The sequence below is a fragment of the Canis lupus genome, chromosome 10 (genome assembly GCF_011100685.1).
Source record: "Canis lupus familiaris isolate Mischka breed German Shepherd chromosome 10, alternate assembly UU_Cfam_GSD_1.0, whole genome shotgun sequence".
NCBI lineage: Eukaryota > Metazoa > Chordata > Mammalia > Carnivora > Canidae > Canis > Canis lupus.
The window spans coordinates 34,293,365-34,311,724 of record NC_049231.1 but is presented as its reverse complement, the minus strand read 5'-3'; the positions used below and the strand labels follow the sequence as shown (position 1 = coordinate 34,311,724).

Below are 18,360 nucleotides of genomic sequence, written 5' to 3'. Positions count from 1 at the left end.
GGAGTCAGGGATGACTTCAAGACATTTTGCCTGAACAGTCGGAAGGATGGAAATGTCAGTTTCTGAGATAGGAAATTATAATAGGGTGAAGATCTTGAGTTTGACTTGAACATATTAAATTAAAAATTCTTCTTAGTTATGTAGGTATCGGCATTGGATTAAACAAACCTAGAGTAGTCCAGGCTGGAGATGTAATTTGGAGGCATCAAATAAAGATTTCTCGACATCACTTCCAGTTGCATGTGTGGGGGTGAGAGAGAGGAAAAGAGAGAGGTGGGCATTCAATGTGAGAATGAGGAAATTATTGACAAAGTAATTTTAAAATGTTTTCTAAAAATATAGTCAGCATTTAATGAATTTGTTTATCAAATGTCAGTCACATTTACTTTTTGAATATTTAATATAGCTGTGTTTAAGTATATATATTTCTATTGTAGGCACACAAATACGTAAGTTTTACTTTCATGGAGCAAGAGCTAAAGTAAAACAGAAAAGAATGCTTTGGTACTTCGGAGTGGTGAACCTTGTAATTGACTGCTATATATGACTATATTCCTGATTGTTAAGAGTTTAGAGTTATTTGTATAAATATCTGATTTATGTGTATCATTTTTCAGGTAATGCTATGGGCTATATACGAATGATAAGATCTGGTGGCCTTCACTGTAGCAGCAATGCCATTAGGTATGGGTGTAAACATCATTTTTACCTGGCTTATGTCATTTAAAAATTTTATGTCATTTAAATTTATCTTTATTATAGATGATATTGTAGAGATTTTTTTTCTTATTAATATACTTTGAGTAAAATATGGAAGAAAACCATTAATTCTACTGGTTAAATTTTTTACTTTAATTTTAAGACTACAGTAGATCTTTGAGAATTTTTCTCTTAAAGTTATAGTTAACACTACAGATTGTGAATAGTTCTAAAGATAACATTACCTATACATACATTATATTGATAATATAACTGAAATACAGAGTTCTTTCCAAATATTGAGTTGAAAATATAGAATCTCACAATACCACTTTCGTATCTCTATAGATAGTTGTGCATATTTAACTTAATAAAATTATTTCCCAAATTCTTAGATTTGTGCCTGATCTTGAAGATATTGTGAATTTTGAAGAACTAGTAAAAGAAGAAGGTCTTGCAGAAGAAACATTAAAAGCAGCAAGGTAATCTAATTTTGGAATAATCTAAATTTAAACATTTTAAAGGGAAGATGAGAGGGTAATATATAAACATTTTTGTGTTTTTATTATACAAGTTATGGTCTCATTTTGTGAGATACAATTTTTTAAGACTATAATATTCTGAGATTTTTTCCAACTTCTAAAAAGGGATCTTCTAGAACATGATATAATGTAGTAGCCCGTAGCCACTATGGCTGTTGAGCACCTGAAATGTGAATAGTCCAAATTGAAATGTATTGAAGTATAAAGTTATAATTAATTTTGAAGATTTAATCTTAAAAAATGCCAAGTATCTCAATAAAATTCATTTCACCTATTTAACTTTTTAAAAATATTTGTTTCCTAATAGAGTTCTAGAACACCAGTCCTTCATTTCATATAATCTAGAGTAGCATTGTCTAGTACAGTAACCATTACTACATACAGCTGTTGAACCCTTGAATAGGGCTAATGGGATGAACTGAAGTTAAGATTTTATTTCATTTAAATTTAGATAGCTCATGGCTATCTTATTGGACATTGCAGATGTACAGACTTGAGTAAGTGGTGAATTTTGAACACAACTTACAACTTGAGGGAGGCATGTAGAATTGTTATTTAGAAAACTCCCAAGTTTTATTATTAAGATTATAGCAGTGTTTTGACTCAGGCATGAAGGGGCACCCCTGGACAAATTGGAGACAGTTTGAATCTCAAAAAGAATAACGGTAAGGGCGCCTGGGTGGCTTAGTCGGTTGAGCATCCAACTCTTGATTTTGGCTCAGGTCATGATCTCAGGGTTGTGGGATCCAGTCCCTGTTGGGCTCTGAGCTCAGGAGGGAGTCTGCTTGGGATTCTGTATCTCCTTCTCAACCTCTACCCTTCCCCCTACTTGTGCGCTTAAGTGCTCTTTTTCTCTCAAAAGATTAATTAATAAAATAAAGGTAGAAATTGATTATAATGCATTGAATAAAAAAAGAAACCATGAGCCCTAGTGATAAGAAAAGTTGAGCAGAGGGCAAGTTCCTTTTTTACAGAAGAATGTCAGCTAATAGATATAGAAGGGACTGGCAGATAAAGGGAGAAATCCCTGTTTTGCAACCACCATTCTATTGCTTAAAATCAGACAAAAATCATCAGTAAAACAGTTTTGGAGAACAGAATATTCATTCACTGTCAGAAGATTATCCCACAAATTTCTTAATAAGCACAAAGGGGAAAACTGTCTTTAGAGATTGACATTCTACCTTAACCAGGTGATCAGACATAGGATCCCCAGTTAACAGGACGCACTGACATGATGGGGCCTCCTGCTGCGCTGTAATGGCAGTACCTGGGTTGTGGGTGTTTTTGTTTTTGTTTAAGATTTTATTTATTTATTTATTCATGGGGGGGGGATGCAGAAACACACAGGTAGAGGGAGAAGCAGGCTCCATCCAGGGAGCCCGAAGTGGGACTCGATCCCGGGTCTCCAGGATCACGCCCTGGGCTGAAGGCAGCGCTAAACTGCTGAGCCACCCGGGCTGCCCCTGGGTTGTATTCTTGCCAGAAAGGTTTACTCTGAATTTATTATGAGGAAACCATCAGAGACATTCAGAGTGTGGGGCATTGTATGAAATACCTGGCCTAGACGCTTAAAAAATGTCACTTGTCATAAAGGACAAAAAAGGCAAGGAGCCTCTTCTACATTAGGAAACTAAAGAGACCTGACAACCAAATGCAGTGGGTAATCCTTAATCATATCTTAGATGGGAGTGGGGAGGACATTTGGAGGATAATTGGGAAAATTGGAGCATGTGTGCATTAGATAATACTGTAGTTTATTTTGGGATGTAATATATTGTGGCTTTGTAAGAAAATGTCTTGATTCTTAACATTCATATTAAAGCATTTGTGGGCTAAGTGATATGAGATCTGCCAACTTGAAATGTTTTGGGAAAAAGAAAAACATGGAGGATGTTAAATGGTGAATCTAGGTGAAGGGTAAATAGGTGTCTAGTACACTATATTTTAACATTTTATTAGGCTATTTTAAAAGGCTGTATACTAGCCTTTTCAGTAGGCTTAAAGTTTTTTTAAATAAAAAAAGTGAAAAGGGGATCCCTAGGTGGCTCAGCGGTTTTGGCGCCTGTCTTTGGCCCAGGGCGCCATCCTGGAGTCCTGCAATCAAGTCCCGTGTCGGGCTCCCGGCATGGAGTCTGCTTCTCCCTCTGCCTGTGTGTCTCTGCCTCTCTCTCTCTCTCTCTCTCTCTCATGAATAAATAAATAAATCTTTTTAAAAAAAAGTGAAAAATGTGTATGTGTATTTATGGGAATAAGGCCCCAAAACAAGATTTGATTTGAAATAATTTCTTAGCCTAGTTTTTTTAGGCTAAGAATTATAGAAGCCATGTATGGTTAATAATACATTTAAAGTCCTGGGCCACAAGGACTAAATGATTAGTTTGTGGCTTGTATGTCAAAGAACAAAATCAGAACTGTTGTCTTTTATTAACTGATGTCATTCATTTAAAAGTAGATAACTTGGGCAGCCCAGGTGGCTCAGTGGTTTAGCGCCTGCCTTCAGCCCAGGGTGTGATCCCAGCCCAGGATCGAGTCTCACATCAGGTTCCCTGCATGGAGCCTGCCTCCCTCTGCCTATGTCTCTGCCTCTCTCTGTGTGTCTCTCATGAATAAATAAAATCTTTAAAAAATAAATAAAGTGATGAGAGATGGATTTAAAAAGCCATACCTTCTTGGGCTCCTGGTTGGCTCAGTCAGTCTGACACTTGATTTCGGCTCAGGTCATGAACTTGGCATCGTGAGATCCAGCCTCATGTCAGGTTCCATGCTTGGCATGGGGCCTGCTTAAGATTCTCTCTCTCCTTCTGTCCTTCCTCCTATCTCCCACCCCCTCCTCACACACTGTGTCTCTGTGTCTCTTTAAAATTAATTAATTTTAAAAGCTATTCCTTCTTCTGAGAAAGGAATCAGGTAAATAACGTTTTGTATTTTAGGCATTTGGATTCAGTCCTCAGTGATCATACACGAAATTCTGCCGAAGGCACAGAGTATTTCAAAATGCTTGTAGATGTTTTTGCTCCAGAATTTCGAAGGCCAAAGAATATACATCTTCGAAATTTCTATATCATTGTTCCCCCTCTGGTGAGTATTTTTAGTTTCCAAAGTGAATTTTTTAAAAAAAGTTAGTAAATTGATCTAGTTCCTTTATAGAAGGAAATGCACATAGACTCTGTTCTTTCTGGTTGTAGGTAAAATCTAAGTGTGATCTCAGTGAATGTGGCTAGGAATTTTACTTAACTAACTATGCAGAGTAAAACTTACTTATAGTTGATACGGATTTTTATTTGTTAGTAACTACTAGAAAAATCCTTGTGTTATTTAAATTGAGTGTACTCCATTATATATATATATATACCACATATAATCTTTGGGCTGATTATACTATATAATCATTTTAAGTGATTAATGTAGACTAACTTTTAACTGTTACAATATGAAGTATTTTCTAACACATCTCTTAAAAGTATTACTGTTTATAAGGACAACTTCTCTCTATTCAGTAGTAAATACTAACATCTAGACTAAATTTTAAGTGTTTTCTCATAATATATGTTGTGTGTACTGCTCAGATTAGAGAGGCACATACTAGCAGTAAGAGTTATGGTTCCCTACAGACTTCTATAATAAAACTTCTTTTTTAAAATTTGTAAATGGGTAACTTATTACAATTTTTTTTGTGTATTTTTTTTTTATTGGAGTTCATTTGCCAACATATTAACACCCGGTGCTCATCTGTCAAGTGCCCTCCTCAGTGCCTGTCATCCAGTAAATACTACAGTTGTAGCTTTTGATTACATCTAATTTTGATAAGAGTAATAAATTTTCATAAATATGCCTGACTTGTTAACACATATCTTCTTACATATTACTACCATTATTATCCCTTGAAAGTAGCGGGTAGTCTGTGGACAGCTTTTTTCTTTGAAATGTTCTTTTCTCCTGTTTTGTAGTATGTTTATTTTTAATGATATATCCTAATTATATTGTTAATGCTTTATCATAATTATATGTTCTGTGGTATAGCAAAAATGCCCATATTCACCTACTAAACATTATCTTTTCATCCTAAAACAGTGTCAAACTGGAAGCAAATCTTAGTTATACTTTGATAACAGTATAGTTAGCTGAGGGTGACTCATCATGTTTCTTTAATTTGAAGCACAGTATACTGAAGCCATAGTAAACAGGAAATTGTGAGTTTAAGGAAAAGTGGGTTTTTTGCAGGGCAGCTGTCAGAATTCAGTTAGTGATGGGAGGATGAAAATCACTACAGAGAAGTATAGGGCACCATCCTTGTGCTTGAGTTTATCATCCAATTCCAGAAAAAAGACAAACATAAATGAGCTATCTAAAAAAAGGTAAGTAACAGTTGGTAGAGATTTCACAAATCTGTGATTAATTGCCAAGTGAGTTTTACAGGCAAAAAAGTGAAATTTGGTATTTTGTTTCCAGTATAGGTTATTATAGTAGTTTTCACAGTGTATCACAGTTATTTTTAAATAGGTCTCTCTTTACCCCCTTTAGAGCTGTGCTATCCATATATAGCCACAAGTGGCTACTTAAATATAATTAAAATGCTATAAAATAAAAAAAATCTAGTTCTTCTGTTTTGCTGGCCATGATTCAAGTGCTCAGTGGCTATATGTGGCTAGTGGCTTACTGTATTGGATAGTGCAGCTGTACAGAGTTTCTGTCATTGCTGAGAGTTGTTTTTCTAAGATCTTTTATCTTTTTAGACCCTCAACTTTGTAGAACATTCCATTAGCTGCAAGGAGAAATTGAATAAAAAAAATAAAATTGGAGCTGCTTTCACTGATGATGGGTTTGCCATGGGTAAGCTTAATGCAATTGTTTTTCCAATAATTTTAAGTTCATTTATTATCATGGATTTTTAGAAACATTTGCTTAACAGGTTTGTGTGCTCTTTGTAGATTTGTATTTCCTGAGCAGTAGTTATTCTTTATTTTGTACTTGGGCCATTTGATTACTAGTACTGTTTACCATCATTTTATAACTGTCATTCATGCCCCCTTGGTATTGCTAATCACTTGGTCTCAGAGCTAATATTTAGATTTTGTTGTGGTTTTAGAGTTTTAGCATCTTGTGTTGAGTTTCCATGTAGCTTCCTCAGTTGCTGGCTACTTAAGCAGTGGAAGTTTTTTCCTAACCTTCCATCCATGTTCTCTCTGATTTTCGTAGCCCTGTCATTTCTTTCTTTCTTGATTGGCTCATTTTTAGTTCTCTGTATACTTTCACATCTTCTTCTTCTTCTTTTTTTTTTTTTAAAGAGTAGAATACAGCTTCTGTACTCTTTGTAATTAGGTTTGATTTTGCTAATGACTGCAGGTGTGGCTTACATTTTGAAGCTTTTGGATCAGTACCAGGAATTTGACTCACTTCACTGGTTCCAGTCTGTTAGAGAGAAGTACCTGAAGGAGATAAGAGCAGTTGCTAAGCAACAGAATGTGCAGTCAGCTAGTCAAGATGAAAAACTACTACAGACCATGAATCTCACTCAGAAGCGCCTGGATGTCTGTCTACAGGTAGAGAAGAGTAATAGTCAAATCTGCTTGATTTCTGAAAAAACTAATCCTACAGAAGCCCCCTTTTAAATAAGTGAGATGAATAGTGGTAGTAAGTATATTTTTAAAGGAATGGCATTTGGAAGCCATTTGATTCAGATATTAAAAATAGATGGGTTACTTAGTTCAGTTTTTATATTTATGATTTCCATTAAAGCTTTTAGAAATAATAGATATGTAATAATTTTAGTATTTTGCTATAAATATTTTCAGCTTTTATTTTAAATTTTTTTTATTTACTTAGGAATTTGAGTTGCTCTATTTCTCACTGAGCAGTGCAAGAATTTTCTTCAGAGCAGACAAGACTGCAGCTGAAGAAAACCAAGAAAAGAAAGAGAAAGGTCAGTGAGTGGCTTAAATTTGGAAAGACCAATACATCTTTAATAGTAGCCACTATTGCCCCATTTTATCCAGTCAGAATTCCAGCTTCCTTTTCATTTTGGAAAATAATTTAGACCTAGAAATGACTTCTTTTAAAAAAAAGTCCAGCCTATTGGGTGGATCATTTGTGAAACTAAAAAATTTACGTAGTTTTTACATTTCATTCTGGGGTAACTTTTTATTCAGTTTCATCTTTTCTTAATGTAAATAAAATTTAACAAGTTTAGTTTTTCTTTCACCCTTTAATTTGTGTCCAACAAGAAGGAACAGATTAGGAGGAATGCTAAGTGTTTCCTGAAGGCAGAGCTGCTCATGACTAGACACAGACCGAATGAGATGGGGCAGGTGCCTGAGGAGGTGTAAAACATCGGGGCTTGCTCCCTGGAGTGTCGTGGTCAGCGGCTGCCTGTCTTCCGCCGCAGCCAGAATCAGAGCACGCTGTACCCCTGATAACTGGTCACCAGATCCATGAGCTTGACTCATTATGGAAAGGATTCTGTTGTATTATTTGTAGGATGGTGTAAATTGCTTATTTCATACGTAAGGACTCACATGCTACATTTCTCTCAGACTTAAATTTAGGAACAGTTGTCTTCCCTGAAGAATGGATGTTTCCTCTTTTCTGTTGTAGAAATTATGTAACTTAAGTTTTCCTCTTTGCTCGGAAGCTCAAAACTGGGTAGAGCAACAGAGTTGGGTTTTCATGTTTTGCCCTTTATCCTGTTTCCTTATTTGTGTTTTACAAATCAAGGCATAAAACATTTCATAAAATAATTTTATTTATCTTATTTTGTTAAATTTTAAAATATATATATTTTTTACACTGAATAGAGTGGATTCTTTTGGGTAGACCACTTACATCAATTACCTATTCCCTGATAATGTTGCATAAATTAAATATTATGTTAATAATTAGCTTATACACACATTTTTGGAATCCAGACAAATAATTACATGCTTGAAAGTGATTTCAGGCTGTTGTTACCTGGAAGATACTCCATATTTATTACATGAAAATGTGTATAAATTCTGTTTGGGTTCTTTTCCAAGACTAAGATAAACGGGAATAATTTGAGTGAGGTTGATTTAAATTATGAGGAAAGTCAGTTGATTGGGTTCTGCTCCACCATTTCCTGCCAGAAGCTTCTCTCCCACTGAGCCTGCTAGGAAGACTCTGCAGGTGGACTGGATATTTACTTTAAGACATAAAGCATTAAGACAAAACAGATCTTTCTGTGTCACTGGGACTCCTTGCTTTGGACTGTTCTTAAAGAACTGTCTGTGATTCTGGTTGACGCATATCACCCACATGGCTGGGTTATTCTGGTTTAGGACTCTGTCTTAGCTGAGGTCGCTCAGACACGTAGTCAGAGTTGCAGGAATCAGGAGGTAGCTTTCCTTTGCTCCTGAAATATGTGCATGTGACATTTTGCACGATAAAACAGGAATTTGTTTTATCACAATTATAATAAAAAGTTGCTTTAAAAATGAATTATAAACACAAATGGAAAGTTATTTATTCTGGACAATTTTATATGTGAATTTGCAGTAATGTTTCTGTCAGTAATACTAATGCACTGTAATAGTGATTCGTTGGCCTGGCTGGGGAACCAGCCGAGGGGCAACACTGCTTCAAATGTGCCAGTGAAACTCCACCCAGAAGCACTTCTGATCTCTCACAATCCTACACCTCTCATAAGTACAGTAAGTACCAGTCAGAACATTACGTTTTTTGTATTTAACTTAGGTTTCTAAAAAATTAAGGTAAATATACTCGATAAACTTTAGAGAACTATTTGGTAGATGCACATTTTCTTAATTTGAAATTTAACAATGCATTCCTAGTTTTCATTTAGTGCACTTTTTAAAAATGAACATAAATCTGTCCATTGTTATTTTTATCCATGGTTCCAGAAGAGACAAAAGCAAGCAATGGAGACCTGTCCGACAGCACTGTGTCTGCAGATCCTGTTGTCAAATGATATTGATGGTATGCATTGCTCCTATGAGATCATCAGAATTGTGTCAGTACTGTTGCCAGTGAAATGATGTTAATGAGGTAATGATGAGTATTCCCTGGGCCGCATTTCTGGTAATAGGTCGATGTTGCAACTCTTTAAAGCAGTGCTCTAAAGTTAAGTCTGTTTTTCTTCTAAAGGCTGTATCTACTTTTCAGAGTTTGAGAATGAGGTTTTAAATTGGATTTTTGCCTGGACTTCAGGCTAGGAGATGTGCCTGTGGAGAGTTATTTGATGTGAAGTTATAGAAGGGCCAATCCAAATTCCTAAACTGCCGCCTCAGATCTCTTGTAATCTACATGAGGGTTTATAATTTGTATTTGCATAGGTCTTTGATCCATATTTGTCTAATTGGAAATTCAGTGCATATACTATGTACAGCCAGCAAATACATGTTTAAACAAAATGCATTAAGCCTGAAATTTATGAAGCATACATATCAATATTCTTATGACAGGAATATTTAAAGATGGTTTTGATAATAGAGGTGAGACATAAGTATGTTACGTACCGTTCATGTACAGTGTAGAACTGATTCATTGTTAATTTCATGTGACTCACAAGAGCTGTCAGTGTCTTTGAGAAGACATTTTATATAACTAGTTTACATTGCTTTGAGAACATGTAACCTCCAACAACTGCTTTAAATTTAAGATTTACTTAATACTCAAGATGAAAGAAAATTCAGAGAAAGCCATAGAGTCCTGCTTGAAGCTTCACTTTTGGTTGAAGACACTATGTATGATATCAGAGAAAATTATATGGATTTTTATTTCTACATCCAAACTCAGGTTTCTTCTACATTAGGTTGAATTGAAATCTTGGTGATGGTTTGGGCAGACTTTTTCTTTAAACCAAGTATAATCTAAGACATCAGATTAATAAGCACTGTGCAGGCTTTTTAAAAATTACCACTGTGACAATAAAGTTATAATAAATTAAATCATTTACTGATTTAAAAATACAGTAAGATTTTGAGTAAATTTAGTTCCTGGCAGGCTACTAGCTTTATTTTTGTAAAGATTACATCAGTTAATAATTAAATGGTTAATCATGGCCTATAAGCTTTTAATATAATACAGTTATACTTTTACAATGAAAACAAATTTTAAAACTGTACACATAATACTAATAACATCATTTGGGAAATACTTGATTTCTCCATTGCACTTGCCTATTAAGCATTTCTTTGGGTATATCATGCAGGGCGTCCTAATGGTGTTTGATTTTTCAGCTTTTGGAGTAGGTATGCATTTGCCCTATCTGTATTCATTGGTTACTGGCAGGGTAACTGTCCCAGCCCAAGATAAACACTTTCACTGTTCCAAGTCAGAAGAAACAGAATAGGTAGGAAATGGTTTTTGTTTTTTACTTAAACATGACTTACAGAATTATGTACAATGGATGGATTAAAGGCATTTAATATTTGTAATTCATACTAACTGTAGAAATGGCCCTAAAGCATGCTGCATAATTAGTAATTTATATTTTCATTATTATGTTTTTATTAATGATCTTGCTTTGATTGTATCAAACTCATCACCATTTCATAGCAACAATATTGTTTTGTTTTTTTTCTCTGACTTCCCTAAAATAATCCCGTTCACTATGGATACAAACTGTAATTGGAAGAGAAACCAATGTCTGTTCGTTATCCACACGTATCAGTTGTTACCGATTTTATGAATACTATATAGAGTTCATATGCTGACTCCATGGATATGTACAACTGAGAAGAAAGGAATAGATTGTTATTCTGCCATTAGTTCAAAATAATGTCACTGCAGTCTGGGTAAGTTACAGATATTTGAAATAAAATCTCTGAAAATGATTAAGCATACTTAAATGCTATTAAAGTGCAGAGCAATAGGGCTTAAGTGTTTCACACTTAATACACATTTAGATGATTTTCTTTGCTCTAACATATTGTTAAATATTGTTTTCAGACACTGTAATTTAAAATTAGTGTGAGCATTTGTTGTAAATTCACAAAAACTCAGTAATGTTCAAGTTCTCAGGAAGTAAGGACTAACCATTATCTTTGTCTGTTCTAATTAAGTTTTATAAAGGATGGCAAGTTTGTTACCTCACTTGAGTGGGACTTCCCTCTCCCGATTCTAAGAAAATATAATATGCATAATAAAACCTTAATAAATATAATTTCAAAAATTTACTTCCTTCCCCTAATGTTTATGTTCAAAATTGAATGTCTTAAACCAGTACTTCTTAACATTAACCTTTTTGGAGTCCCCTTTAATAAATACAGGGAATCAATACTTGCACGTGTATATGTAAAAATTTCAAGTATAAAATTGGTATTGGCACCGCTCCATGTATCCCAAGTGAAGAACTTTTACTTTCCTTTGTACATTTTTGGTCTTTTTATTCCTTGTTACTTTCAAATAAAAAGAACCCACATGAATGTTTAATTTTAAATCCTAATCCTGGGAAGGGATCCTTGGTTTACAGTGTTTAATGTTGGAGATAACTAGTGCCATTTGCAAACAGTTGAACTGAAACAGTAATAATAACTGAGAGCCTTTTAAATATTACACTGGAGACAGGAGACAGTGTTGGTCAACTTACATGCAGTTTTCAAAAATATCGTATGATAAATGTGTATTCTCTTATGATTTTAATAGCTCTAGTTTATTGTAAGAATATAGAATATAGTTCAATGATATATACAGCATGTGTTCATTATAAGGCTTCCAGTCAATGGTAGGCTCTTAGTTAAGTTTCTGGGGAGTCAGAAGTTACATGCAGATATTTGATTGCATGAAGGGGTTGGTGCCTCTCACCTCCATGGTGTTCAAGGATCAGCTGTCCTACACTGGAGAAATTGTTCTTGGTAAAGTCTGATGGCTGCTCCTTTTGTCTTCTGAGGTAGTAAATTTGTAATTAGGGGAAAGTGGGATAATGCCATCACATATATCATCATGTTACTCTTGGATGGCTAAATGTAAAAAGATTTTAACAAACTTAATAATTTTGTGTTTTTTTCCAGTTAAAGTTTAAGATTTCATACTGATGATATTCATTTTAAGAAAGTTTTAACACTACAATTTCAAGTTTTTAGATATTAGGAAGAATTTGACAGGTTATTAGAGATTTCAGATTAAAAAAAGGAATCTGGAATAAGTTGAAATCTAGAGATTAAGTGGACATCACGCAATGAACTCTGAAATGGTGATGGCAAAATTAGTGCTTAGCTTATACAAAAAGTTCTTATATCTAGTGTATACGAATACAAAATATGAAGTCATTTTGGGCAAATGTATGGATATTTTGTTTGACTCTTTACTATAAAACCTAGGTTACCTGATAATCCAGTTGTTCCCATTAGTGGAGTCATACTCAGCAAAGGAGAGGACATTTATCTTCCCATCAGTGTAGATCTGATGTAATAATTCTGGCATCTTCTTTAAAGACTGTACATTCTATAATGTATGTAAGATCTTGGTGTAGGGAAATATTCTTTAGTAATGCCTCATTATCATTAAAGTGAGGGGGAAAGTCAATACTTTTTTATCCAGAAACTCCTATCTATATTAATTTTACAGTATTTAAATCACTTCAGAATCAGCACAAAAGGTAATAAAGCATTAGAGATGCACTTTAAGTAGACATAATTACTGAATATCAGAATAATCTTCAAAGGTTTATGTCCCCAACCTCAATGAGAGATTTGGTGATTGCTGTCCCTGGTTCGTGCCATAGATTTCAGAGTAATGGGAAACATAGACAAAAGAATATAGTATGTGTGTACTCTAGAGAGCATAAAAACAACACTTGGGACACCTGGGTGGCTCAGCGGTTGAGCATCTATCTGCCTTCGGCTCAGGTCGTGATCTTGGGGTCCTGGGATCGAGTCCCACATCGGGCTCCCCACAGGGAGCCTGCTTCTCCCTCTGCCTGTGTCTCTCTCATGAATAAATAAAATCTACAATAAACAACACTTGGGTAGCCACCATGTAGGTAAAAAAGCCTGTTGCTCCTGCCTCAGATCTCAGCTCACGTTGCCACTCTGGAGGAAACCACAATGCAAAATTTTGGTGGGAACTATTCCCTCTTTTTCTCTAGTGTTACAACCTATCTGTATTTTTCTAAGTAACATGGTGATGGTTTGCCTGTTTTTAACAGTTACTATAAATGGACTCCATGTGCTTAAAGGACTTTTTCAGTACTGGTTTTGAAATCCATCCACGTAGATGTATATAACTAGAGTTCATTTAATTTTCCTTCCCAATATTCAGTTGACATGAGGGTCATTTCCAAATTTGAGATACTATGAGTAGGACTCTGTAACTGTTACTGTATGTATGTGTCTCTGGGCATATGTGTGAAGAGTGAATCCAGGTGGTAGGGTCAGGTACAAGCGCGATGGATACAGATGCCAAGCTTCCCCATCCCACCAGTGGGGGACCTTCCCCATCACCCTATTTCCAGCCACGTTTCAACAGTCTGATGGATATATCACTTCACAGTGTTTTACTTTGCATTTCCTTGATTATTTTATGAAATTGAACATATTTAAAACCCTTTTTATTCTGTTTTGTTTTCAGTGTATCTTTTTCTTACTAATTGGCAGACTAAACAAATTTTTGTCATCTGTGCTTGCTTAATATGTTCAGTTAATTTTCTTTTCTTTTCTTTTTTTTTTTTTTTTTTGGCCCTGATTCATAATTTAATGGCTGTGTGGGCCTTGGGCTCTTATTTCTGGCGCTCACGGGCCTTTATTTTCATTCTGTTTTTTGTGATGCAGTTTTAATGTACCGGATTTCCAGCTCTTTTTTTCCTTATGATTTGCATGCTTTGTGGCTTAGTTAAGCCACACATTTTTTAGTTTTACTAATGAAAAAAGTTGATTTCAGTTTCTAACAGTATTGTTCATGACTGGATTCATCCTTCCTACCCTGAACAATTCTAAGCAAGAAAAAGAAATTCGGGACTGTGGCTTTTGTGGCCTACCAGAGAACTTACTGATTTAATTTGGTTTGGTTAGGATATACACATTTTTGTAAGTTACTGTTAACACTGAACCAATACCATGATGTCCACATTATAGAAATGGATTCCTGAGAACCCTGTAACATTAGTTTGGGATTACAAAAACTGTTCTATTAATCCACCATTTTAAAGCAACACCTTTTAACAACTTGGTACTGCGATCACCTTGTATCCATGTTAATAGAAGTATTTGATGGTACCTCCCTCTCTGCTGTGATTTCATTATGTCCTAATTTTTTGGAAATTAACATTGAAGCTACAGAACAGCCTTTAGTTTTCTTCTGAGGATATTCCAGAAAACACCCATAAAAAGCAAAAGAAAGAAACAGAATGACAGTTTTTATTTGCTAGCATTCATTGCTAGGTTAATTTATTACAAAGACAAGGATATTCTGTTGAACTTGGTTATAATTAAACACACTATTTCAATTCCAGATCATTATACTTATTTTGTAGGTAGGGGTGGAAACAGGAACTTTGCACCAAGCCCCACAACCAGCTGTGCTTCAAGTGAGTTTTAAAATTCATTGGTCCCTTCCTTGAGGAGGGTCTGGCTCATGAGAATCAGGAACTGGTACAGCTTCCATGGTGATCCCCACTAAAAACAGTATCTAGAGGACCATAAACTTCTGAATGTTCATTCATTAAGGTTCCATTGTAAAACTGAACATCCTTTGTGGTCCTCATCTGCTAGTCTTTTTATTGCATGTCTGGAAAAATGATCAAAACTAGACCTGCAGTTTTGCTAGTGCTCAGGCCTTAAAGCAGGGCTCCTCACTTGAGTGCACAAATTAATGCTATTAGGTCCAACTGTGAGACAAGCTTGATTATAAATACACAATTTTCAGAGTGACAGGCACTTAAAGTTCATTAAGTAAAATACAAAAATAGGTTATATTAATAGGAAATACTTAGTGTTTATCAAATTATAAATCTAGGCTTTTACCATTTTTAAAAAAGTACTAGAAACTGAAGAGATGACAATTGAATAAAGTGAACAATGCATTTTTTCATTAACTTTCATTCTGAGCACAGAACAGTACAATCTAAGAAAAAGACTTACCACAAAGCACCTAAAATAACATTTGTAGATGGGTAGGAAGGTTGTCAACCATTTCTGTTTCCCTCCCATCTCTCAGTATCAAGGCATCCAGAGGACATTCCACAAACGATTGTCAGCATTCTGAAACCAGGTCGTGGGCCTGTATATCAAAGAAGTTGAAAACCTTTAGGGGGGTAGCTCTCCTTCCTGGGTGCTCGTCCCCCAAAGGCCCAAGAGAGTTATGCTTCAGATTCTGCGCCTCTATTTTCACTTGGACTTCCGTCACTGTCATCTGGTTGATCGTTTAACAGTACATATTTTCCATCATTGGTTAGTGGTATGGACAGCATTAACTGAGCCAATGCTTCTGGATCCTGAAGTTAGAGAAGTTTAAGAAGGAGAAAAGAAAACGCTTAAAATGCACTTAAGACCCCCCGCCCCCCAGGCTTGGCTTTCATGATGTTTGTAATCTGGCCTCATTCCTTCTGTGTGTGCCTTCAAGGGAAGTCTCCTTGCTTCTCTGAAAAAACTCAATTGGCATTACTTCTAGAATCTAGCGCAAGGTTTTGCTCTCAGCCAAAAAATATTGTTCATGTAGACAAATCATAATCATCTTCCCAGGAAGAGTCCAGAGAGGAACTTCCTTTACAGTACCTTTGTTTCTGGATCTTTAACTCCCTTCTGTCTCGCTGTCCCAAGAGCTGGCAAACCACGGCCATGTAGGCTCACCGCTTGTTTTATATAAAGTTTTATTGGAACACAGTATTCCTTTACATACCGTATATGACTGCTCTGGTGTTCCAAAAGATGTAAGCCTAGAAGGCTGCCATCTTGCCCTTTACTCCTGATCTAGACCATAAAACACTAACTCGCACTGCCTGCTACTATTTCGTGTGTGTTGGCCTTAGTCCTTGGCCTTCCTACCCCCTCACCTCCTAACGACTGAACTGCCAGTGTGGTACTCACTAGCTGCTTAAAATAAAATGTAAAAATCCAGGTCCACGGTCTCATTAGTGACATTCAATCTGCATATTAAGCAGTGCAGATACAGGCCATTTCCACGACCGGAAGCCTCACTGCACGTGCTGAACCAGAAGCCTCCTGCAGCAGGACCTGTATCGCTCACTGCTTTAATTCCAACGTTTTTCTTTTATAAACTCGGCTCTCAGATATGTGTTTGGTGAATGGAGGACTGTAAGCGCCTGACAGGGAGGGGAGGTATGGGAACCTTCACATCTAGTGCATTTCCAGGGGAGTTCTGTGATGCTCTGAGGAGCAGAGCCCTTGAGCAATGGTAGACGTTTCCATCACCTTCATTTGAAAAGGGATATCTAGCCAACAACAGCAAGCAAAAAAATCAATAATATAAAACAAGAGCTGCAGCAGTGGTATTTATTAAGAACTCCATGTGTGCCACCTGTGATTGTGGACCTGGCTAGTCTGGTGGTTAGAATGCACACAGGAAATCTGATTTGGCCATGCTGCCTAGTGAACATCCTTTCTTCTTTTTGAGAGAAATCTGAGTATGTATATAGATCTTTGGAGCAATTGATAAAACCAGGACTAAAATGCACCTTACCTTCTGAACCTCAATGATTTCTTTTCCCAAATTAATAGCATAACATATCTGCAAGACAAGAAAAGCAGTGTTTGGCAAAGGTGGAAAAGGATAAAGAACGTTAGGGGAAAACTGATTATGGAAGTCCAGTGAGGTCACTGCTCAAGGACCTGGCTGTAGGAGAATCATCACACAGGGCTTCCTGTTGCCAGTGTGTGCAGGTTCAGTGGCAACTGAGGTTATCCCAGAGCGTACATTTCTTAAAGGAATATCTTACTGCTTTCTCTCATAGTCAGCCACAGCATGTTCATGGGCATGACAGCAAATGGGTATTTGCTGAAAGAAGAGTTGGTTAATTTTGATTAATTCTAAGTAGTGAATACATTCACAAGATTTTTCATAATAAACAAGAACAGTTTCCTGATGTCTGCTTCCTTGGCTTGCCCTGAAACTAGATTTTATTTATTGTAACTTTTGTTTTATTTTATTTTTTTTTTTTTAATTTTTATTTATTTATGATAGTCACAGAGAGAGAGAGAGAGAGAGAGAGGCAGAGACATAGGCAGAGGGAGAAGCAGGCTCCATGCACCGGGAGCCTGATGTGGGATTCAATCCCGGGTCTCCAGGATCGTGCCCTGGGCCAAAGGCAGGCGCCAAACCGCTGCGCCACCCAGGGATCCCGTAACTTTTGTTTTAATTTTAAAAGAAGAAACTTGAAGGCAATTGCTTTTAACATTTCCTGACACCTCTTCTAAATAACCATATCCCACTGTGAACATTCTTCATCACTGTTTAGGATGACGTGTACTTTCTATGGGGAAACCATATTCCAGTCGGTTTGCTTTCAGTGGGGCCTTCCTAGACGTATTCTCTAAACTCACTGCGGAAACAGCATAGTCATCTAAATATCCAGGGAATGGTACAAAAACCCCTTTAAATCTCTGTCTGGACAGATTATGGAATCCTAAGATGAAAAAAATAATAAGACCTTTTCGCCTTCTGAGTTGCTTTCAAAAATGTATGTGCTGAGAGCCTCTCCCCCTGTGGATTCAGGCGTGCGGACCACGAAGCCAACCAGCCTCTTGTTCTCTTGATGAGCAGCGAACTGGGTGACACTGGTGAGTTCAAACTGGAAATAACAGGAAGAGACTGAGTATCACACAACTGGAATTCAAAAACACAAGTCATTCTCCCTGGGAAACATCACGGAAAAGGTGCACTAGTAGAGACAGATATTAGATTTGGCAAGAGTGATAAAGTGCCAACTTTGACTTAAGGAATAAACTAGTAGAGTCCGTATGTATGCAGGTACTTACATTGGCCCTTGTTACTTGAGTCTGAGGATCTATCAACCTGAAATTTTAAGAGATTCATTACATTACACACGTTGGATAAACATATGCTTAGAAGTGTCTGTAGAAGTTCAGAATGCAATCACGAATCTCCAAACATGGAAACAGAAGGCCTGGCTGAGGCCAAGGTGACATGGCTCTGTGTGACTGTCCACAGGGAAGGAGCATGTGCCATG

The 18,360-nt window shown here is 36.3% G+C and overlaps 2 protein-coding genes across 4 annotated transcripts in view; one reads left to right on the top strand and one right to left on the bottom strand.

Annotated features, from left to right (window-relative positions):
• Positions 1 to 11,551, top strand: part of WASHC4 (WASH complex subunit 4) — a 54,084-nt gene extending 42,533 nt beyond the window's left edge. The window contains exons 27-33 of the mRNA XM_038550804.1: positions 618 to 684; positions 1,095 to 1,181; positions 4,175 to 4,322; positions 5,978 to 6,074; positions 6,588 to 6,784; positions 7,068 to 7,164; positions 9,119 to 11,551. Coding sequence (XP_038406732.1) covers positions 618 to 684; positions 1,095 to 1,181; positions 4,175 to 4,322; positions 5,978 to 6,074; positions 6,588 to 6,784; positions 7,068 to 7,164; positions 9,119 to 9,186 — 761 coding nt within the window. The 3' untranslated portion in view covers positions 9,187 to 11,551. The remainder of the gene's footprint in view (positions 1 to 617; positions 685 to 1,094; positions 1,182 to 4,174; positions 4,323 to 5,977; positions 6,075 to 6,587; positions 6,785 to 7,067; positions 7,165 to 9,118) is intronic.
• A 3,003-nt stretch (positions 11,552 to 14,554) lies between these two features.
• APPL2 (adaptor protein, phosphotyrosine interacting with PH domain and leucine zipper 2) overlaps positions 14,555 to 18,360 on the bottom strand; it is a 50,846-nt gene continuing 47,040 nt past the window's right edge. For 2 of the 3 annotated variants that reach the window (XM_038550805.1, XM_038550807.1), the window contains 4 exons: positions 18,149 to 18,185; positions 17,821 to 17,961; positions 16,854 to 16,901; positions 14,555 to 15,648 (listed from right to left, as the gene is read on the bottom strand). In XM_038550805.1, the coding sequence (XP_038406733.1) occupies positions 15,514 to 15,648; positions 16,854 to 16,901; positions 17,821 to 17,961; positions 18,149 to 18,185 (361 nt within the window). In that variant the 3' untranslated portion in view covers positions 14,555 to 15,513. The remainder of the gene's footprint in view (positions 15,649 to 16,853; positions 16,902 to 17,820; positions 17,962 to 18,148; positions 18,186 to 18,360) is intronic. The other variant, XM_038550806.1, reaches the window with a different exon arrangement.